General features: G+C 42.3%; 1 protein-coding gene across 5 annotated transcripts in view; it reads right to left on the bottom strand.

Annotated features, from left to right (window-relative positions):
• LOC147027319 (nebulin-like) overlaps positions 1 to 23,876 on the bottom strand; it is a 247,279-nt gene extending 223,403 nt beyond the window's left edge. For all 5 annotated transcript variants that reach the window (XM_085876653.1, XM_085876654.1, XM_085876655.1 and 2 more), the window contains exons 1-13: positions 23,756 to 23,876; positions 18,571 to 18,668; positions 12,258 to 12,359; positions 11,949 to 12,086; positions 11,754 to 11,861; positions 11,514 to 11,618; positions 8,889 to 8,993; positions 6,633 to 6,737; positions 6,414 to 6,515; positions 4,855 to 4,959; positions 3,698 to 3,805; positions 3,460 to 3,573; positions 2,054 to 2,251 (exon numbers count right to left, since the gene is read on the bottom strand). In XM_085876653.1, coding sequence (XP_085732779.1) covers positions 2,054 to 2,251; positions 3,460 to 3,573; positions 3,698 to 3,805; positions 4,855 to 4,959; positions 6,414 to 6,515; positions 6,633 to 6,737; positions 8,889 to 8,993; positions 11,514 to 11,618; positions 11,754 to 11,861; positions 11,949 to 12,086; positions 12,258 to 12,359; positions 18,571 to 18,624 — 1,344 coding nt within the window. In that variant the 5' untranslated portion in view covers positions 18,625 to 18,668; positions 23,756 to 23,876. The remainder of the gene's footprint in view (positions 1 to 2,053; positions 2,252 to 3,459; positions 3,574 to 3,697; positions 3,806 to 4,854; positions 4,960 to 6,413; positions 6,516 to 6,632; positions 6,738 to 8,888; positions 8,994 to 11,513; positions 11,619 to 11,753; positions 11,862 to 11,948; positions 12,087 to 12,257; positions 12,360 to 18,570; positions 18,669 to 23,755) is intronic.
• Between the last annotated feature and the right edge of the window lie 258 nt (positions 23,877 to 24,134).

Genomic DNA, 24,134 nt, shown 5'->3' with positions numbered 1-24,134 from the left:
AATCCTCGATAGGCAGCATGAAAGTCAACGTGACGGTTAATCAACCGTGTGCCCGAAAGCCATACTTTGATAATTTTCCAGCTGGCCCGGCCAGGTGCCGAGGTTTTCACTCTCGTGTTTTCCCACACGAAGGTGTGATGTAGATTATGAGAATGTGATGCCACCAGCGAAAGCTCGTCTCTACGTGCTACAGCCTGCTGGTGCTGTGAGTCGCTTGGACGTCTGGCCCACATAGTTGGCCTCACAGTCTCGACAGTGGACTTAGTAGACCACGTTCGTCTTGTCACGTCTATTCACCCTGTCTTTGGGCCTAGACAGCTGAGCATGGAGTGTTGTCCGAGGTTTGTGTGCGACCCGGATTCCAAATGGTTGCAGCAAATAGTTGGTAATCTCCGAAGTATTGCCGACGTACAGTAATACTACCGTTTTGGCCAGTTCCTCAGGTCATGGTGTGTGAGCCCTCCTCTGGAGTGTTCTCATCGTTGAGTAATGTTGAGGCTTTGTGATTGTAGTCTGTGTCGTTCATAATTACCGCTTCCCGGCCTTTCTCTGCCAGTACGATGACGATATCAGCATCCTGGCGGAGGCTGCGTCGGATGAGTTTCTCTTTGGTTGTGATGTAATGATGTTGCTCGACATCTGCAAGCATGTTGGTAAGATGTGCACAGATCCGATATTTGGTTCCATCATCCGTTGGTAACGTGAAGATCGTGGTTTCCACGGCTGCTCCAAAATTCTGCTGTTTTGTGACAATCGCCCACAATCCCCACCCGCAGGTGCGAAGGCCAAACACAATACACAAACCCAGATCAGACGTGGAACACGTGTCACCGAAACTGTGACCCAAACATCTAATCCGGAAGCAAATTTACCCTCCAATCCCACTGTTTATTAAATCCGTCCCAAACCTCACGCTGATCGGTCCCCATCGCAGCCTAATCGCAACACGCAGCCATTCCCGTTGGACATAAGAACAGTTAACGTCTCTGCAGCTGCACGTGCGGTGGTTTCAACTTTTTTACCTCTGAGAACAGAAGATGGTGGTCTTCTGAAATGTCAGGGATTTAATGAAGAATTTTATTATTTTAAGCTCAGTGTGCGTTTACTCGCAGTACAAATATGTCTCCTGAGCTGCCTATTTCTCGTTATCTACGTACAAACTTTCAGCGCCACGTGCTTCACTGAACTCGCCGATGGGAACGATCCGCGTTGTGCCATGCCGCCGTCGGAGAACAACTGAACTTCCTGCACCAGCGCCGACACCAGGACCTTTGCCCGAACAGCATCAACTGCAGGTCAGCAGTGAATTCTGCCTTTGGAAAAGGACATCACAGCACGCTTCAGCCGACAAATGCTATGATGTTTTCGTGAAGACACACATAGCCAACTGGACCGATACAACGCTGCAAAATACGAGTGTGTTGAACATCTTGACCCCGAAAAATTCAGCCAGCTGGCGTCTGCCAACCTACGATCGGAGTGGCACCACAAGTACAAGGCACACACTCATTTGAACCTCAAACTAGACAAACCCTTCTCTTGGCACTCCTATGGAACTTCTCTGCCGGTGGCATATATCGCCACTGCCGCATTCCCTCTGCAATTAGGCTCCCCCCCAGCCCTACAAGAGTCATGAACATGCTCCCGCAGCAATGAAGTTGCTCACATCTTTGCCTGGTCAAAGCAACCCCCTCTGAGGGCACTCACGTAAACACACCATTTCAATGGAATGTGGTTGAAGCTGTTGTCGTGGACACGCCATTTTCATGCGGTCATATGGTTTTGGCACACGTGGAACCGCTATTTTGATGGTTACGTGGGGAGGTGAGAAATTACAGTGGAGAATGTTAACTACAGAGAAAAAGAGAAGGAAAAGAGACAGACACAGAGGCAAGGGCAACAAGGACCTTTCTACACTGCTGATCCTGGTTGTTTATAACTGGGATTACAAAACAGCCTTATTATTAATTATGAAAAAAACAATTAATAATTAATCCTTCGTTAACTCCCGATTCATTTTCATAATAATACATGAATACACACCGATACTCACATCACTCTGCAGCTCGTAAGCATTCTTGGCCAACCTGGAAGCTATATTGTCTGGAGGCATCATGTACCGATGTATCATGTGCTTGTAGTCAATATTGCTCACAAGTGCCTGAGCCTTCTTGGCCTGCTCCACGGCGATCATGTCCAGGGGTGTATGATACTTGGTCTTTTTCTCCTCGTAATCCTTCCTATATAGTGCCTAAGGAGAGGATTAATTGAAATTATCGTTTATAAACTGAAGCAGTTCACTGTGACATCACATTATGAGGTGTTATGATGGACAAGTGGCTTCCTGGTGAATAAATCATCAAGACATCGATTCCATTTGCACTCCTCGGGATGCAAACAACCCCCAATTATATTGAATTTGATCTTGGAATGATGAACCGTACTCATTCTGGGAAAATACTGGGGATTCATTGTCAGAACACACTGCAGAAATTTTATGTGGTGACCCATATTTTAAGTGTTCTGTGACAAACTATTATCTATATAAAGGTAAAGTAGAACCAACGACATAGCACAAAAGTGTTTTTACATTACATTCAGTTTTTAAAAGGAACTTGGATGTCCAAACCGACATCACTTGTACTCCAGCAAAGACGCAGAACATCGCCATCTTGGAATTGCTACCAAATCCATCAATACGGTGACTGTTACGACACATGATCCATGACCGACGAAGGTCGCCATGGGGGCTGACTTGAACTTGGACTTACCGGGTTAAAAAGGTGAAAGGCCAAGAGAAAAAAAAAAAAGAAAAAAAGAGAGTAGTCAAAATAAATCAGCCAGTAAGATTTTGTCTGCCACGTTAGATGTTAGCCATGTTACATTAGATTGTCGCCAACACTGTAATGATCGGGAGCATTTTAACTTGCTGTTAATGAATTATAAAAGCGTTTAACTGCCACTAATATTCCTGCTATTTAACTCCCAGAACGCCCGAGCACAGCCGCACTGTTCCTATAACCAAAAACCCCCAACTCATTGCATCTCATGTTGGGAAGCACATAGCACAGTTATCATTCCTGTTCCAATTACTCAATAGCACTCCCGAAACAAGCCCCTGGTACACAACAATAAATAAGCACAATTAAATCATACACTCTATACATTCTGGGTATGAGAATTATATAAAGAACATGCAGGAAAAGGAGAGGGGATGCAATTAGTTTTGCCTGCTCAGTTTTTCATCAGTCATAGACACAACCTTTTAGAGGGAGTTTTCTTGTGAATCAAACATGAAGGACATTTCCTTCTGCCGATGAAGAGTCGTTCATGATATACATCGTTGGTAAAATTATTCAGCACCAATTGCATCCACCTCGGATGAAGCAGAGTAACATTTTGAGCAAGGTCATGAAAAGTTGGCCATATTAGATTTAAAAATTTCCCACCAAGACTTACCGGACTCTGTATCTGTGCAACGTGCATGGAATGCTTCAGTTTTGGATCGTCTTTGATACTCAAAGCTCCAATCATTTTCCCTTTTTGTGCTACAAAATCCTTCTTGTACTCTAACTGTGGTGCAAAGAGATAAATGTTTAAACGTTTGTTATTAAACAGACACTTCAGAAGTGAAAGCAAGAAACGAGGGTAAATATATCAAAACCAGATTAACGTGGATGAAATCTTCGGGCCTGACCTCACTAGCTATTTTCCTGTTCTTCTTCGCAGCAACCACAGGAATGGCATCAGGTCCAATGTATATTCGTTTGGATTTCTCTTTCTCCCACTGCATCTTGTATTTATTCTGCACGATACAAAACAGAAAATACATGCCATTAATCAAATATGTCTTGGTTGTGGCTGACGGAAGATTCAGACTTGCATGTTTTTCAGATAAAACATGAATACCATTTTGACATGGGATTACAAACAAAGAAGAGTTTTCCAACGAGATATGAAGACAATTAGAACTAGAAGGATACTCAGTGGAGCGCATCCCTCCACCATGCAATGCCTGATCCACGAGAACATATCAGGCCCAAAACATTTTTGAGATATCATGCTATATGTCGTTTTTGGCCCCAACTCTCAATGGTGAAGAATCACTGAAAAAATTCTAGTTGATGGATCCGGATTCATATCTTCACTAAAATCAAATCAGTTCATCCATGTCACACACCAAACTTCTCCACCAAATTTCATCCAGATCCATCAATAACTTTTTGAGATATCCTGCACACACTGACCGACCGATAGACAGACAGACAGAGACAGACAGAGGTGAAAACATAACCTCCTTCCACCTTCGGTGGTGGAGATGATCTTCGTATAAATGACAATGCTTACAATTGTAAAATTCTGCTGTTGACAATATTACATCGATTGGGCTGTTGTTCATGAGGTACCTTGCTGCACCAATGTTGTGAAGGATCACTTCACATGGGATTTGACTGGTGAATCTCATCAACAATGAACTTTAACCATTTTGCAAAAAACATGGTCTCTCTCTTTCGAGAGCAGCCTTATGGCTGCTAGTTGCATCATTGATTAGGGGCACAGCTATGCCGCTGATGCAGAGTCCCTATTACCAGTACACTGGTACTCATTTTGCCGACCTCGGAAGGATGAAAGGCTGAGTCAACCCCACCTGGTATTAATTCAGCAGCCAAGGAGGCTCGAACTCAGGACCCGAGGATCCCAAGTCAACCACCCCAACCACTAAGCAGACATCAGGCTTCAAAAACCTGGTGAAATATATGTTAATGTGCAGGTGTTCACAGGCATTCTTATACCTGTGGATTCTTTTATTATCTTTATAAAAGAAGGAGAAAGCAAACATGAAAAGTTACTCACTGTGCTTGCATAATCAGTATTCCGTTTAGCAACAGCCATGTCAAAGCAAGGTGTCTCCGCCCACTTGCCTTTCATCTCCTTTTCATACACTTCCTTGTACTTCAACTGCAGATGCATAGGGTTGTGGTAAGTTAGTGGGAAAGCAGATCCACCAAATCAGTTTGTCTCAAAACTAATTCCAAATGTAGTAGAGAACCATTACAGGACATCCCACTCCCCATAGGTATTTTATCATTACACACAAACAATCGTCTTCAACACAGTTCATGATGTCAATTGAGAGGTGGAACAATAAAGTTCGATAATCGTCAGCCCAAAATTCTCTTCAACTGGATAACAGTTTCTCAACTATTTGTTAGAAACTGTTACAACCTTTAATGATCGAGAAAATGTCATGAAATCAAAGTTTCAGGAAATGGTTGGTTTTGTGGGGGCAGATCTATTCAGATCTTGAAAATACAGCAGTGAATACTTTGGCCAGAATTCGTGGAAAAAAAAAGAAAAAACAACACAAAAATGAAGAGAAAATTTATTTTGCGAAAACATATTATTTGCAATTCAACATCACAATGGCAAGAAAAAAAAAAGGCAAAAACAGCACAACAACAAAAAGATTGGAATATATCATGATTATATATCATGGAATTGGTTAAAAAAAAAAAAAAAAAAAAACAGCAACGGCATGCTTCTTCTTTCTAAGTGCTCTGAACATCAGCTTTGTATCACAAAACACCATCTTCCAGCAGGCCAATAAATAATGGACAACTTGGCAAGCCATTGGCATTTGATTGATGTTATTATCGTTTGTCGACACAACTTGTATTACGTGAATCTCACTCGGGTCATGTAAGGTACATCTGCACCCCACCTCACTGGTCATCATCACCTGAGGACTAAACTCCAACAAACTACACAGAAACCACAATGGCATCAAAGGAAACTTCCACTGAAGAAGCTCTATATTACAAAGTGTAAGGAGCCTCATGTGTCTGAGGAGCTTTGTTGTAAGATTTCCTTGAAGGATGAAGATGGCACCACATCACGGTTCCTGTCACCGATATTAGATTATAAATGGGCAGAAATCCATGATGGAGTATATGAAACGCTGCCTGAAGTTCTAAGTTACTAACATGGAAAGAACAAGGATTGGTTTGATGACAATGGTCCAGTCATCTATAACCTACTGAAAGATGTACACACCAAACATAAACTGTGGCTCTCTGACAAGAACAGCTCTGCAAAGATGTCACATTTCATTGGTGTATGTTCTGCTGCAAGATCTATTCTCTATCATGACATGAGAAGATTGATGAGGGTCAATGAAGGGATAACTGTAAAAAAAAAATGACAAATCTCATGCTTTTGTCCTCGTTTCATTCTTTCTTGCACAAACTTAGACTTCTTCGACCAAATACGTTCTTCCTTGAAAATGAGCGTTTTTGTTGGCCCGATTGATTTTGAAGCTCATGAATCAATGAGTGGAGCTACACAATGATAGCAACACGAGAGTTAAAATAACACAAATACACAGGACTTTTGACTGCTAATGTGTGCCTTACGTCACTCAAGTTGTTGGCATTTTTCTTTGCCTGTAGGAAGTCCCCACGTTCCACTACAAAGGTAAAATTTCTTGTCTTTGCCGCTTGAGCTTTGTACTTAACCTGAAGGTGTAAAATGCAAAGAAATCAGATACTGACGCAATCACGTACAATCAATCATTCGTCTGTGTTCATCAGGAATTTGATGCAAGAGAAAATGCACTTGTTCAGATGACGTACCTCACTGAGTGCACGCTGTGCATTTGCCACACGGCGCAGCTCTGGGCTGTCATAATATGGGAGTATGGATGCCTTTTCATCCTCGTAGTCGGCATTGTACGCAATCTGGTTAAAAAAAACAAAAAACAAAAAACAATACCTTTTCAGTAAATGAGGACTGCAATGAATCATTTATACCAAAGATGATTGATTATGCATTTAATGTGAAATTTTCTAAAAAATTTTTTAACAGAGATCCAATGCTTACACATGAGGTTGTCCAAAAATCACATGCAGTACAAAATACATTGGGTTGACATCTCGATGAATTACAAGAATGGTATAGGAGATTATGGACAAACACATAATGGTCTTTGGGATTTGAACTTCGATTCCCTGGATCATAAACCATGGAATCAAGTGGCAATGCTCAGCATGAGACCATCCTTTATATTGAAATGGCCGATTTTATGCATCTTATTGCATTCGTATTCTGAGATGCAGTGGCAAACACGCAAGGAGCTGTGTGTGTAAGGTTAATCGGATGTACACCCCTCCAAAGTGAGACAGCTCAGAGAATAGGGCACTCAGCATTGAGTGGTCTAGTCTGGGCTGGATCCCCGACAGAGTCCCAATTAAAAATTGTTGTTTTGTTGTAATGTCAGCAGGGCCAGTGTCTCTCTTTGGATAAGGACGAAGGATGAAAGCCGTCCAGTCTGCATTTGTGAAAGATGTCCCAGGATCTCAAAAAGATTAGGGCATTGTGTTCTGGGTGCCTTGGCAAAATTCCCAATTTATTGATATTAAATTCAAGTTGTTTAATGGTCGTAACAGCAATAGTACATACAAAATAAATAAATAGATTGATTAAGGTAACGAGTTGTGGATAAAGTATAGACATGATGGGCTCACTGTTTCTAGATTTTCTTGTAATAACTTTATACAAAACAAAAGACCTCATCACCTGCACACTTGACATCCTCACATACACACCATCTTCCACACACCTGAGGAGTCCCACAAACATCCAACAGAAATACAGAATGAATTCTGGAGGATATTGTGAACTGTCATAAGGATGTGTTGTGGTCCACATTAGCGAGCATATTTTGGCACAGCACACATGCTTTGTTCAGTAAGATGTGAAAGCTATCATGAGACAAAAAGTTTGGGTTGAGACTTTGACAATGAACAAAATCCCAGTTAGTTCTGGTGGTTGATGACATTCACTTATTGTGAAAGCTCAAGTTGAACTCTTCCTTCATCATTGCAACTTCGTAGTTGAGCACAGGGGCGGATTGACGGTATTCTGGGCCCACTGGCAAAGGGGGTCTTTGGGACCCTTAGATCCAAATTTTGAATGTGACTTTCTGCAAAAAATGAAAGTTTGCCAAAACAAACATTTGTGCAGAAATATGCAGAACAATAACGAGACAGGAATTTAAAACAAATATAGCATAACGTACGAACCAGAAACTGGTGCACCTCGTGTTGCAGAGTACAAGTGTCACGGAATGTTCCAGGCAAACGGCCTGAAATAGTATATCATAAAATTCACACGGACAAAAATTAATATTTCTAAGTGTCATTGAGCTGAAGATTTTGCCGAGAAAAACAAATGGTTACTTTTTGCCGTACGATGTAAAATAAAGGAGATAGCGGGACGTTCAGACCGACTGAGTCAATTCGCACCCTCACCTGTTGAACACTGGTATTTCTCTACAAGATTAACAAAACATACCAGTAAAGACAGTTCATAATTTTATGGACAAAGAAGGCACAAACCCAGTTTCTTTGCAACACACATTTCATGGTTATTAACCATTTTCTGTAAAGTTTGAAACTGTAGCTTTAATAGCGGTAAATGTTGTTCGTTTAAAGCAGGTAAAACGTTTCGTTGAACATCAATAAATTACTTTACTGCATATTTTTTGAGGAATCAATCAAAATCCACTTTCAACCCTCAACAATGAATCCACTATGTTTAAATATACAATCTAAAATCACCTTCTGAATGACGGAAACCTTTTATATTTTTTTCTTTTGAGCACAGGCCAGACTGCTCAGTCTGCCCCTGGTTAAGCAACACAATTAAAGTGATGACCATCCAATATATATATGGCTGAAAACGTAGTGCGTGGGAGGGAGAATTAGATGATTAGATATGCCGAATTATTTGACTTCTATTCATAGTCACAGTTTCTGTCCAACATCATCTGTGGTTATCTGTTGTAATATCTGACGCATAATCATTTCTTGGACAGAATAAAGTCCCACCTTACTGAACAGCTGGGAATTTTTCATGGCTTGCACGAGCTCAGGGGAGTCTGGTGGGAGATGGTATTTGTCCTTCATATCCTCATACGTCTCTTTGTACAGTATCTGAGGCAAACAGTGCAAGGAATCGATTTATTAACATATATATTCCACTACAACAGTTATCAGCAATGCAATGTAAAATACAAGTATTTTGTGTCTTGTAAAGTTGAATGAAATCTGTTTAATGTACTCAACCAGAGGGAAGAAAAAAAAAATTTTCAATAAGCTTATGCATGCGCGCATAAGTTTTTTTGAAATATATTCTTCAAACTGAATTAGTACATGAAACAGATTTCATTCAACTTTCTTCATACAGTATATAAGAAAACTTGCATCAGTGTGTGCGCGTGTGTCGTCGATTGTTGTCTCCATAATTCAGGTTTCAGAAGGGGGAACAGTCCTCCCAGAACTATCCATCATGATTCATGGGCTGAATTGTGAAGTTGTGTTGTTCTCAGAGTTTTGTTCCCGAGGGCTCTTTTTCAGGATCATCACTGAGCCCTGTGGACAGCGCCTCAAACTGCAATTCGTTTTCTGGTAATGTTCCCAGGAATGGTTTGTAGGACCTTTGTGAGGTTCTTCTTAATCATTCACATTGCTCCAAGTATCACCGCTACAGTCAGCACCCTTCAGCTTCCAAGATGTTTTCACTCCATTCTTGTGGTCTTGCTATTTGGTCATTATCTTGATTTTTGCAGTATTTAGACCAAAATCTCTGGGTACAGAAACCTCAATTAACAATGCCTTATTTTCCTTTTTGTATCTCAGTACTATGTCCAGTCGCAGTGCTCCGTTTCGTATGTTCACACTGCATAGGATCATCAGATCATACATGAGCATTATTTCATTGTTTTCAATTATTGCTTTTGGTTCGTGTTTGCATGAATTTTGTGAAACTGGGATATTGAAATGTTTGAAGATGTGCCAGTGGATTACTCTACATGCATTGTTGTGTCTTTGTGTGTACAGCTGTTCTGACATGAGTCTTTTACATCCCAATAGGAGATGACTCGTGCTTTCTGTATCTACCTTGGAAAAGCCACACTTGTCCGATTAGCTCGGTCCTGCCATTTTTTTTATTTAAAGCCATTCGTGTAGTGTCCTTGGTCTTGGCATTTATAATGATTTGTTTTCCATCCCAATTAAGCTGACATCTTCTTAGCCATTCCAATGATCCTTCGTTATCTATCCCCAATCGACCCAACTCTTTTTGACATCTTTCCCTGCTCTTTTGTCTTTCTCCCAGTTGTCACTATATATCTGGTGGTATTTTATCTTGTGTTGTTCTTTTGTCTTTTTTGCAATCTTTAAGGGTGTATTTGTTTCTGTTTTGGTTTGGTGCGTGACATCTTCTATTCGCACCTGTTTTTGGAGGTTTTTTTTGCAAGGTGAGTGAGAGATTCCTTTTCTGGCTTGTGTTCATGCTTGTGTACAAATTGTATTTGGTAAGCCATTGAACTTTTTACATACTGTGCTAATCCTACAGTCATCGCTCTGTGTACTTGATCGAGTTCCATCAGGTTGCCACTTCCTTCTTTCCTTGGCAGGTACATTCTCGGGATGCATTGATTTTAGAACATTTTCCTTGTTCTCATATCTCAATTACTGATTTCCGCTTGTGGAGAGTTTACTATTCCGCAGCTGTATTGGAACACTGGTGCTGCTATTTGGTTTATGGCTTTGATTTTGTTCCTTTGGGAGAGGTATGTTTTCAGGATCAGCCTCATTCTTCGCACGTATTCTTTGGCGATCGTTTCACGCATTTTTTGGTGACATATTTGGTGGCCGCCTTCTTCTCCAATGAATTTGTAGGACGTCTCATTTGTTAACCTCCGCCATCGAAGATCGGAGGTTACCGTTTTCACCCTTTTCTGTTTGTTTGTGAACAGTATTACGGAAAAACTCCTCGACGGATTTCGACGAAACTTGGTGGGGGGGTTAGGTATGGTCCAAGGATCATGCCATTAGATTTTGGACTTGGTCCCCCCCCCCAAAGAAATTGTTGGAGAAAAAATTTTTTTTTTTTGCATTTATACATGTTTTTAGTGATTTCCAACCCCCCCCAAAAAGTTAGAGAAAAAAATTTTTGCAACTGTTTTTTCAACAAAATTTCGATTTCTTTTTTTTTGCATTTCTACATGTTTTAAGTGATTTCCAACTACCTCCCCCCCCCCCCCCAAAAAAAAAATATGTTGGAGAAAAGAACTATAACTCTGTCAGCACTGTTGACATCATATTTAATGAATAAGATATAAGGTTCACTTGAGTGACCCAGCAGTATTGGCAGCGGAGGTTTTGCACTCTCCCGAGTGCTCCCCCTCTCGTCTGGCTCCTGTATTGTTGGATCGAGGTCGATTTTTATGTTGTATGTTTTTATTGGTCCACCTTGTACAAACGTGCACTTGGCACAATTATCTAGACCAAATTCCATTTGGATATCATCAGAGTGCCGTTTCACTAATTTCAGTTGTTCTGCCAATTTTTTGTTTGGTGCAAATATTTTTAAATCACCCATGTACGTGTCACCTTTCGTGCGTGCGTGCGTGCGTGTGTTTTCCTGTGCACACCTTTGTGTGTCCTTACCTTGCTCACTATTTTAGACACTTTTTTGGCATGCTGTACATCCCGAGCATCACCAGTCACGTGGACTCGAGTCTTCATGCTGTCCCAGTCCTTGTGGTATTTTAACTGAGAGAATCAAAATGGAAAGCAAGAGAGAAAGAGAAAGAGAATGATCTACATAATGCCTGATGAGTGAGACAAACAACAGAAAATAGGAACAAAAGTAAAGAATAAAACCAACAAGTCAAACTCATTACACACATCACTGATGTTTTCTTGAGCCTTCTTGATTTTTCTCAACTCTGGCGTGTCTGTTCCTACGTGCAAATTCTTTGCTTTGTTCTCTTCATACTTCTGCCGGTATAACCTCTGCAGAACAAAACATTTTCAGAATGCAATTAGCACCATCCAATATTGAAACTTCTCAGGTTATTCACTCAACACGATTCAACATACCTCACTCTGCAATTCTTGCATCTTCTTGCATTGTTTTAAAGGCAAACTAAGTTTGCTGCTCTCCTTTTCAACAATCACAGTTTTCTTCACCTCAGGCTGTTTTTCCACAATCTCTGCTCCCTGATGTTCCAGTTTAACCTGTGGCACCATATTGTTGATTTATTGTACATTCTTTAAAATTTTCTTTTCTGAGAGCACTTTTGGGATGCTGTTAAATGACCTTTTGAAAACCATGCCAAAACGGGTTTCTGGAAGGCTTATGCAGAGTTCAATTAACGAAGAGATCACTGCAGAGTGAGAGAATTTTACCTGCATAGGTGTTATGGATTCTGTGATGGTGACTGTCTTCGTCACATCCCCTTCTTTGAACGTTTGTTTCGTGACCTTGTGTTTCGCTTCAACCTCCTCTCCCTGCCAATCAGATACTCACAATATCAGTGCACATAAAGTTCTCCAATTGCATACACCTTTCCTCTATCACACCAAAATTCATTAATTCCATGTATGTATGTATGTATGTATGTATGTATGTATGTATGTTTGCAATATATCACACTAAAATTCGTTAATTACCTCCGCCACCTAAGGTGAAGGAGGTTATATTTTCACACTTTTCCGTCTGTTTGTGTACAGGATATCTCAAAAAGTTGTGGACGGATAAGCATGAAATTTTGTAGACATGTTCGGTGTATGACAAGGATGAACTGATTCGATTTTGGTGAAGATCCGAATCAGGCTACTAGAATTTTTTAAATGATTCTTCACCATTGAGAGATGGAGCTAAAAATTATATATAGCATTATATCTCAGAAAGGTGTGGATGGATTCGGACGAAACTTGGTGGACAGGTCGAGTGTCTCGCAAGGACGAATCGATTCGATGTTGGTGAAGATCGGAATCTGGATCTGGATATGAGAATTATTTAATTTTTTTAAGTGATTCTTCACTATCGAGAGGGCCAAAAACGATATAGTCCTGCAGAGCATGATATGTTATCATGGATCAGGCATTACGTGGCGGAGGTATGCACTCCACCAAGTTCCAGTTCGAACTGTGATCCACCTTCCTTTGTGGAAACATAGGCTGCGGTGAACCGGTTGAAATGGGGTAAAGCTCACAGGATCTGTAGCATCCATGATGAACTTCTCGAGGCTGTTGGAAATGCTGAACTCATGTCGTTACCTGCAGTTCTGTGCTCTGCATGGAACACAGGCATCATCCCAACTGACTGGAAGAGGGGCCTTGTTGTCTCTCTCTGTAAAGGGAAGGGTGATCACCAGGACCGCAAAAACCACAAAGGGGTGACGCTGCTCTCAGTGCTGGGCAAGGTCTTTGCTCAGATAATTCTTGACAAGGTTTGCCACCATCTGCTTGAGCACCAGCACCCAGAGCAGTCAGGCTTTACACTAAAGAGGTCAATGATTGACCGTATCCTTGCTCTTCAGGTCCTCACCAAACGCAGACGAGTTTCAGTAGGGGCTGCTTGCAGCCTTTGTTGATCTCTGCAAAGCATTTGATTCAGCGAATCGGGATGCTCTCTGGAGGATTCTTGGTCTTCATGGGGTGCCACCAAGACTGATCAATCTGATGTCTGAACTATACTCTGGTACTGAGAGTGCTGTGAAGTGTGGTGGTACCATCTCTGACTTATTTCCAGTTGTTTCGTCTGGAGTTCGTCAGGGGTGTGTACTGGCCCCACACTTTTCAGCGCTTGTATGGACTGGATTCTGGGGAGGATGTCAGAGAGATCAAGCTGTGGTGCAGCGTTTGGGAATGTCAAGATGTCTGACATTGATTTCGCAGATGATGCAGTCATCTTTGTGGAGACTCTGGATATCCTTTTGGAAGCCCTCGAGGTGCTGAATGAGGAATCAGAGCCACTGGGATTACACGTTCCTAAGATCCAGGCTTTCAATGACATCTTGGATGCTGCTATCTTTCCGTACCTGTTTGTGGCGAGGATGTTGAGGTCACAGAGAGATTCACTTACCTTGGCAGTGATATTCATGTTTCTGCTGGCTGTGAGCCAGAGGTCAATAGATGTCTGGGTTGGGCCTGGGGAGTCATGGATTCAATGGATCATGGGGTGTAGCTGTCGGTAGCTGTGCAGGACAACAAAAGCCTGAGTCTTCAGGTCCTTAGTGCTTCCAGTCTTGCTCTATGGATGTGAGACTTGGACTCTGACCAGGGATTTGAGACAGAGACTTAATTCCTTTGGTACCAGGTCTCTTCGGAGAATCCTTAGCTATCGCTGGTCCGACTTTGTATCCAACGAGCGGTTGCTGAGAAACTCAAATAATATTTGTGACTTGCCTCGTCCGTGAGCGTCAGCTGCAGCTGTATGGACATGTGGCTCGTTTTCCTGACGCTGATCCTGCTCACCAGATTCTCTCAGCAAGGGAGTCTCGTGAGTGGAGGAGGCCAATGGGCTGACCAAGTACCTCATGTTTGTAGCAGGTTGATCAGCATCTCAAGATGGGGATGGGCCAGGCATCTGCCTCGGGTATGGTCAGACGGAGGCCCACGGAGCTCCGGCGGAAAGTGGACGCAGCGACGAGCTGCTCAGGCGCATGCTCCCATACCTCACCTGACATGATGTACGTATGTCTGAACATTATAGAATGGAAAACGGCTTCACTGATCTTCACCAAATTCTGCAAATCTGCTGAGACTACCCAGGTTCACGTTATGGACACTAAAGAATTCCATCCCTCAACCCGCCGCACGACCAGGGTCCAAAAAGCTGCTGCGCGACCAGGGTACAAAAACCTGCTGCACTATGAGGATCGAAAAACCCACCAAGGTCCGGGTGGAAAATATGCAGCTATCTGTGTTGGCAAAGCTGGAAAAAAAAGGAAACTGTTCGGGCCCAAAGCCGTCGTGAATCGGACCCAAAACCGTCGCAATGCGGGCCTAAAGCCGTTTAATGGGTGTTGCAGTGATACCAAGGAACGACTTGAATGTGGCTGTTATATGTCTTGATATATAGCTGGATGTGGGTGCGTTGAGGACTGCTTTTGGGACTCCTGGGCTCAGAAGTAAACCACTCAGAGAGTCTGTCTGCTTTTGTGCATTACTATCTTATTTGCCTTAGCATGTATCTATCACTTCAGGTGGAATGGAATATTACACACAAATGGATGGATGAACCAGCTTATTATTATTATTATATCGACAGACGTATGAAGAAGTGTCAAAATTCCAAAATTTCAGGCCCAAGGCCATCGCGACTCCTGTTAAAAGTTGCCACAAGAAATGCAGATAGATAGTAGGACAGCACAAAGCAGGTTATTGTTGTCAATTTTGATAGTTACATTTTGGATGGTCACATGACAGAAGGCATCTATTCTGCTGCTCTAAAAGTATTTCCAGAGGGTTATAGGGAGCTTTATTTAGATATCTGAGCTCACAACATCTGCTCTTCTGCATTTAAACATTTTTGAAATGGAGATGGGAAATTAACCATGTTTGTCATGCTTACTGCTCTATTAACATTCTTGCCCAATTCATTTGGGATTTCCTACATTAGCTCTGGCTATGTTTCCCCTGATCACTTTACAAAAGGTTTTTCCTCTGACAGAAAACTTTCCACGTTCAACATTCGTCCCACTCTTTTCCTTTGCCTTCTCTTTTGAGCAGTGTAACATTAACACAATAAATAGCTACAAAATTGGAAACACCATTTGAATGAAGGCACAGATATACAATGTTTATCAACTGTGCAGTTTTGACTAATGTAGTTTTACTGCTTCTTGTGAAGAGGCATAAAAAAAATTTTTAAAGGAAAATAAAAACATTCTTTAGGCAAAGAACAAAGAAGTGTATTTTATCTCAATTTGAATTTGTGAAATTTCAGTTTGTTGTACAAGTCAGATTTATACTTCACTGCTAAAACCAACACCTACAAACCCGATTATTAAAATGAAATTCCGAACAAGCTCAAAACTCTTCCTTCCAAACGATTTGTCCATCTCTTCCTTTCCAAATGCTCATTGATCTCTACAATCCGAACTGCATTGTGTTTCACAGTCTAATCCGATCCTCCTTGGACACTCAACAGCCTACTCAATTTCAAACTTCTGAACATTTGTCTGAGTTCTACTTTTCAACAAACTACACTACAACCAAAATCCAATTCCTCTTAACATGACATTGAAGTGCTTTGCACCAACTATTCTTCGCACGTTTCACTGGTGCATTGATATTAACCCTTGTAGAATTTGCTGCCAAACTCCAGCCAATATTTTCCTCATTTACAGTCCATCAACAAGGGTGCTCTCCCCTTTGTAGACTACTTTGACTCACCTCTAAAGTTGTGTTAATAAATCATTATTTTAACACAATGATAACCAATGTGTACAACCAAAAGTGTTGCCTTCTTTATTTCAGATTGTCAAGCTCTTGGGATTTTAAAAACCATCACTTGTAAGGCCATGCGCATACCTCATGGACCGTGACTCACCAAAGTCATGCAGTTATGAATTTGCTTCAAATCTTCTTCATTGGGAAAAAAAAAAACTTTACACAGACTTGGAGTTTTGTGTCTACATTTAAACTATATATAAAACATTAATGATGCTCTCTGTCTGTCCCACCCTGAAACAAGGAAATACTACTCGGAGAGAAAAAAAGTATTTAGTGAAAGTTGCTTCAAATTACCAAACCAGTGGAAAATTCTAGTTTAAATTTTCAATCGGACAAAAAAATTCAACATAGCCAGTAAATAAGGCAACCAACCGACCACTGCCTCGATAACTTCCGAATTTCTTTTTATTTTCTGTTCAGAAATACGTCACGATATCTTTGCAATTAAAAAAATATGATGATTTTGGAATTTTGACACTTCTTTGTTCATCCATCTCTGTAATAATAAGCTGGTTCATCCATCCGTTTGTGTAGCATACCATTCCACCTGAAGTGATACGTGTTAAGACGAATAAGATAGTAATGGACAAAGGCAGACAGTCTCTGAGTGGTTTACGTCTGAGCCCAGGAGTCCCAAAAGTAATCCCCAATGAACCCACCTCCATCTATATATATCAATATGTTTAACAGCCACATTCAAGTAGTTCCTTGGTATCACGACACCACCCATTAAACGACATCATATAGCCACCATGTTGGTCTTATGCGAAGCCAAAGACATCTTCGGAGCTGTCATATTCACAATTGCCATGCCCTTCCTTTCAATTTTCCCTTCAGGATAAAATGACCAATGGGACTGTTAAAAGGATCGTCAAATATCGAAAGGTTGGAATCGATATGAATCAAGGGACTTGTGAGTGTGTAGGGCCTAATGCTCCAGGCCTCTGTTAAGTGCAATTGGAATCTATCTGAGCTATATAACCAAGATGTATTATCGATGCGCATGGGCAGTTGAACATGTATTTGCTTCAAACAAGAGTTATTTTTTTATTATTGGGAGTGATCGAGGCAGCATTCCGTTTCCGACTATTTTCTCTTGGGAAAATAAAAAAAAAATTAAAAACTTGACCAAGGACCACACCAGAAAACCCACATCGTTATGAAGGTCTATGTCCGAGTAATTCCGGGAATCTCATGATATTGTGAAAGAAAATGATGTGTATAAAGCAAGTTGCCAAAGCAGGTGCTACCATGCTTCGGTGGAATGTCTGAGCCAGCTATGCGACGTGCTAATACGTCCTCACACCCGCCACCAAAATGGCGTTTCGAGCCCAAGTGGTCACCACACCGGATGCGGGGTGCTTTCCGTGCAGACACTATTTGTCCCGAACCCAATTACAATCTGTCCTTAAAGGAACAAATAATAACTAAAGCTGTTTGTGATCAGGGCAACTCAAATCACTCAGCGACCAAGTGACTTCATGTGTGTATTTAATAAGTAAACGGTGAGGGAGGACAAAGGACAGGAAAGCATTTATTTACATAATTTATTCACAACGATATGAACCGCAGGTATCGGATGAATGGAATCTACATGTGTCCCATTTGTCAATAACGTTCTATCAAAACTATTCAAACAGGAGTTGTGGGGTTGGGGCGTTGAGAAGTTGTGATTTGTGGGGGGGGGGGAGGAGGGATTGAAGCTTTAGGGTCGGGTGGGGGAGATGGAAGTGGGGGTTGATGACTTGGGGTTTGTGAAGGAAGGGGGGGGGCGTTGAGGTCTTGTAGTCACATTTTACATTGGGCGGATATAACATGGGGACCTGCTGAGTATATATACAATAGGCTAATGCTGTCTGTCTGTACCACTCTAAAACACAGAAATGCTCCTTGGAGAGACAAACAAAATGAATAAAAATTGCTTCATATTAATCCAAACTTACAGGAAAATTATAATATAAAAAACGAAGTTGTACACAACACATTGCATCTTCACGCATATAAAGTGCAGATAGTGCAAACTTTAGAACCGAGATTTACCCAATCGAATGTTTTGAATAAATCAATTAGTTGTTCAACCCATTTTACTCTCTTATTTAAGCATCAGATGCATACAATTACAACTCAAGGCATTCCTTATTGAACCTCCGATTTTTGAGCTCATTCAACCAGCACAATAAGAAATGGTTTACTTTTTTCAATTTCTGTCGTGGTATTTTTACCATGGGCTTCTGCTAGTACCATATTAAAGACTTACCTCTGTAACTACATGCTCCTCAAGCTCCACATACTCCTCCACGTGGTGTTCCATGGTGGAGACTCAGTGAACCCAAACCGAACGTGTCCCTTTCAACCCTGTATTGGACAGAACAGAGGTTGAGCAACTAAAAGCATGGGGGTTAAAAAAGGGGGACCCAAACCCAAAAATTTATTTTCTGAAAACCATTGAGAATAATCAATCACCGTCTAATTTTATGGGGGAAAAAATTGAATTTTTTTGCCAATAAAAGTCCAAGTGTGGATTTTCGATTTCACCAGTGACGTCATATTATGAACTCATCAGTGCTTTATATAGAGAAACTGTGCATTTTGAACTCGGATTCCGATACCGATTCCGCAGTCATTAGCAACTCTGAATGTTCTCAGAATGTTGAAACTGATCAGTGGGATTTTGAAAAAACTATTGAGACAAAATTACTGATGGAAACGCTTTCGGGGGAATTGTGGAGCCGCATCGTTTCGAGCCTGATGCGAGCGATTCAGACGAAGAAGGTGGAAGTGTTGTCAAAGATTAAAACGCTGGTCACATGTTCACTTCAGATTCGTAGGTTTTGTTTTTCTATTCAATTGACGGTTTATAAGGGAGGAATTTTGTATTTATTGATTAATAAATTAGTTGTATTACTCAAGCAGAATTACACGTCATCGCCTGACAGCCGACACCACCCTGGCACACGCAGACACCGCAGACAAAATGGGCAAGAAATGCTTTGGCCCACCGTCGCAGCCTGACCAGGTGTCCTGCATGTTATGGGATAGTCCCATTTCATACTTTCTCAGGACACAATGTGTGTCCGTGTCTGAGCCGTGTCCCACCGTTGTGTCTGTGAGGTGTCAATGTTCCGCCGTAGTGGAGGGGGAGTGGTGTGATAGGTGAGGGGGGTGAGGGGTGGTGGTGGTATTGTGGTTGTAATGGTTTATGGGGGGTTGTGTGTAGTCGAGGGTAGTGAAATGGGGGGAGGGGTGGAACACAAAGTTTTAGCGTCCTTGGTCAAATCCTCTCGGAGGAGTAAATGATAATATATACATACTTTCTCTACACTATAAATAGACAGTGATTCATTTGCTTTCGAGAAATTTGTGCGGATAATAGATAATTAGTTTCAGGTGCTCTTGTGGTAACTGCTGGGAAATGGCAACAGTTGTTTGATTCACTGCTCAAATCACCTGTGGACACGTGCTGGGAGCTGAGTAGAGATGGTGTTACAGTTTTAAGCGACAGCTGTGTATTCTGCTTAAGCATGGGGATGGTATCCTCTCTCAATCGTGGTGGATAACCACAAGATCTAACCATCGCTGTGGTATCATAACAGTTCTCTGTAATATGTTCCGAGCACAAAAGCCAAGAATTTGCAGACCTGATCCACACTCAGGTGTTTCGGATAAACCTCATCCGATTACTGGGAAACATAGGGTCTTCCGGGCATCGGTGTAGCATGAAACCATCTCGGTTTGTATTACTATACAACCACCAAGGACACATCGACTCGGCATATATGTGGATAAATCTGAAATTATTCGCAGTTTCAGTTAAATCGTACTGCGATGCATCCAGGAGACAGTACGGCAAAGACAGTCAACTTCCTGATGCGACATCTCTGCTATTCTGAAAAACAAGAAGATTGCGACTTTAAATGCAAAATTACCGAATTTGTACTGCAATTCAGAAATTGGAAAAAGACGCATCATCTCTAGTTTGAAGGGTGTAAAGGGATAGATTAGCATCGAGGTGGTCTGAGCGTTTGGGTTCACCTTTGAGGGAATTAGTCAAATAAACAGCAGGTGGTAGAAAATACTTTGCAGGAAAAAAAAAAGGACAATAACAATCATTATTGGAGCGTAGTTTGCAATAATTGCATTTCATTTGTTGTATGTGTCAGATTGTAGAATTCAATGCTAAAACAAACACTTGAGCCCGGTCTCCTCCCGTCCTGCTCCGAGCCCGGTCGCCTCCCGTCCTGCTCCGAGCCCGGTCGCCTCCCGTCCAGCTCCGAGCCCGGTCGCCTCCCGTCCCGCTCCGAGCCCGGTCGCCTCCCGTCCTGCTCCGAGCCCGGTCGCCTCCCGTCCTGCTCCGAGCCTGGTCGCCCCCCGTCCTGCTCCGAGCCCGGTCGCCCCCCGTCCTGCTCCGAGCCTGGTCGCCCCCCATCCTGCTCAGAGCCCGGTCGCCCCCCGTCCTGCTCAGAGCCCGGTCGCCCCCCGTCCTGCTCAGAGCCCGGTCGCCCCCCGTCCTGCTCCGAGCCCAGTCGCCCCCCGTCCTGCTCAGAGCCCGGTCGCCCCCCGTCCTGCTCAGAGCCCGGTCGCCCCCCGTCCTGCTCACAGCCCGGTCGCCCCCCCCCCTGCTCCGCGCCCGGTCCCCCCCCGGCCTGCTCAGAGCCCGGTCGCCCCCGTCCTGCTCAGAGCCCTGTCGCCCCCGTCCTGCTCCGAGCCCGGTCTCCCCCGTCCCGCTCAGAGCCCTGTCGCCCCCGTCCTGCTCAGAGCCCGGTCGCCCCCCGTCCTGCTCAGAGCCCGGTCGCCCCCCGTCCTGCTCAGAGCCCGGTCGCCCCCCGTCCTGCTCAGAGCCCGGTCAACAACAAAAAAATCTGATTAAATAACGAAATCTTAGCTTATTCTACACAGAAATCCTAAAATGGCCCAGACAATATTATTGGCACCTTTTTGGAAGTTGTGAGAAATAATTAGATTTCAAGCAGGTGAGTCTCCTTTACTCTGGAATTGAACTCACCTGTGGTGATTGCAGGTGCTTGCGATATAAAAATCACTCATTCAACTAATTTGAATCGAGAAGAGGAGTCATTCTGTTGTTTTGTGTCATTGTGTGTACCACAATGAAGATGGAGAAAAGAAAGAAAACCAGAGAATTGTGTGAAGAGGTCAGACACAAGATTGTAGCCAAGCATGGACAATCTCAAGGCAACAAGTCATCTCCAGAGATTTTGATGTTCCTGTGTCCACCGTACGCAATGTTATCAGGAAGTTTAAGGCTCATGGCACGATAGCAAAACTCCATGGACGTGGCCGCAAGAGAAAACTTGATCGAAGATTACAGCGAAGGATTGTTCAAAATGGTGGAGAAAGCACCTCGATCAACTGCCAAACAGATTCAACTCGCACCATCAATCACCAGCTCAATGAAAGGGGGTTCTCTGGTCGGAGACCCAGGAGGACCCCACTACTGAGAGACAGACATAAGAACGCCCGACTGGAGTTTGCTAAAACACACCTGAACAAGCAAAAATCATTCTGGGAGAATGTCCTGTGGACAGATGAGACCAAATTAGAGCTTTTTGGAAAAGCCCATCATCTCTTTGTTTACAGAAAACAAAACGAAGCCTTCATAGAAAAGAACACCTTCTCTATAGTCAAACATGGAGGAGGTTCAGTGACGTTTTGGGGTTGCTGTGCTGCCTCGAGCACTGGGTGCCTTGAATGTGTACATGGCATCATGAAATCAGGAGATTACCAAGGAGGCATTTTGGACTGCAATGTTCAACCCAGTGTCAGAAAGCTGTGTCTCTGTCAAAGGTTATTGGTCTTGCAGTAGGACAATGACCCTAAACACACTTCAAAAAACACCCAGTAATGGTTCAAGACAAAACACTGGACTGTTCTGAAGTGGCCAGCAATGAGTCCAGATCCAAATTCCATTGAACACTTGTGGGGATATCTGTAAACAGCAGTTGGGAGAAGACACCCTTCAAACCTGGTTGAACTGGAGCAGTTTGCACAAGAAGAGTGGGCCATCCTGCCAGTAGAGAGGTGTAGGAAGCTCATTCATGGCTATAGGAAAGCACTTGACTGCAGTTATTTTGTCCAAAGGCTGTGCCACCAAATATTAAGTTGACGGTGTCAATAATGTTGTCATTGCCATTTCTTTATATTTTCTAATTTAAAAGGATATATTAAGTTCTGAATCAAAAACAAAGGGTCTGTAATAATAACAGTGAAATAAAGAATTGTGGAGACAAAATACTTCTGTCAATTTCAACTTATTTTGAGAGAAAATTGAGGGTTTTTTTGTTTTTTAAGTGCAAGGGTGCCAATATTTTTGGCCACGACTGTATATTCAAAATCGATGGCCTCTCATCTATTCAGTTACTTTCTGCACTTTGCATTTAAGTCAATCTTCAAGGCTGTAGATTGAACAACTGTTTTTGTCCAAAAATTGGCCTGATGTTCAAATTTGTGTTGGATTTTATATTCTTCAATCCAAAGTATTATCCTTACCATAGTTAATTAGAAAACTTAATTTTCCAAAACAGCATCTGGCCTAACTTTCCATCGTCCATCATTACCCTCCTCCCTCCACTAATATCTCCTCAGTCTATCCTAATTAACTCAAATACTCGTCAACCTCCCCCCGCCCCCTTCCCCTTGTCACATTCCCTCCACTGCATAGCTTGCATCAACACAACCCCCCCCCCACCCGGCAACTCTCTTCTTGTCACATCCCCCTCCCCCGCCCCACTGCATAGCTTCCACCAACCCCCCCCTCCTTCCTCATATCTCCCATCCACCATGCCCTCACCCCCTCACAATAGGCTTACACACACACTTTTAATTAGTTTCCCTTCGATCAAATGGCGACTTGTAAAATCCATCAACCTTAGTCTTTTTGTAATATGGTACAATATCAAATATTCAACAGCAAGTCTCTATCCTAACAAGAAAGTAGAAAAATAATAGTGATTGTTCAGAAGAATAGTTCACACTTTTAAAATGAGCATATATTAGCGATGAGTTCTAACAGCTTTTTTAACTCCAACAGCTTTAACAAAGTGCTTTTTTTTAAAGTATGAACATTTATCAAGTTACAAACTTTCCAATCACTCCCCCCCCCACCCCAACACACACACTTTCCCCCTCCTCCGTGTACATAATTTAAAATAATCAAATGCAAAAAGACTAAAAATCATTTTTATTAACTAATGCACTCGATGTTTCTTTTCCTTTAAAAAAAGAATATATAACATACACTTCTGGTGTAATCACAATGTATTATTTTCACAAAATTAAACAATCCAAAATTCAGTGAATTTGGACCTCATTATGAAAAATTATTTTATACTAGGACATAAACTTAACAAAAAGTAAGTAAGACATGTTTTACTTATGACCAAGTTTTAAGTAAAAAAAAACCATACAAATCATGGAAATCTACATACCTGCAGCATGACACTAACAGCAATGGTCCATCCCTGATACTGCTTTAGAGCGGACTCGTTAGAGGATGGAGAAAGTGACGGGATGTCCAACAGCCTATAAGGGCCACATGCCATGGACTGTGTCTCCTGGGAAACATCACGCCGTTTTTGGTCTGGTGTCTCCTCAGAGAACTGAAGGCAAATTTAGGTACATCAGCTATCCTCAGTCCCACCAAGGTTAAGGGGTCTTTAAGCCCCATCTCCACCAACAAGTTCTGAACTAGTTCAGGCAGAATTTTAACCTCAACAGCAACATACATCAGACAAAATTGCTCCACCAAACCTGGACTTCTGCTCACGAGAAACTTGAGGTTTCTTTCTAGCTTGGAATTGATCCGGT

The sequence above is a fragment of the Eptatretus burgeri genome, chromosome 4 (assembly GCF_056783735.1).
Source record: "Eptatretus burgeri isolate ZD-2024b chromosome 4, Ebu_testis_v1, whole genome shotgun sequence".
NCBI lineage: Eukaryota > Metazoa > Chordata > Myxini > Myxiniformes > Myxinidae > Eptatretus > Eptatretus burgeri.
This window is presented reverse-complemented; position numbering and strand designations above follow the sequence as displayed.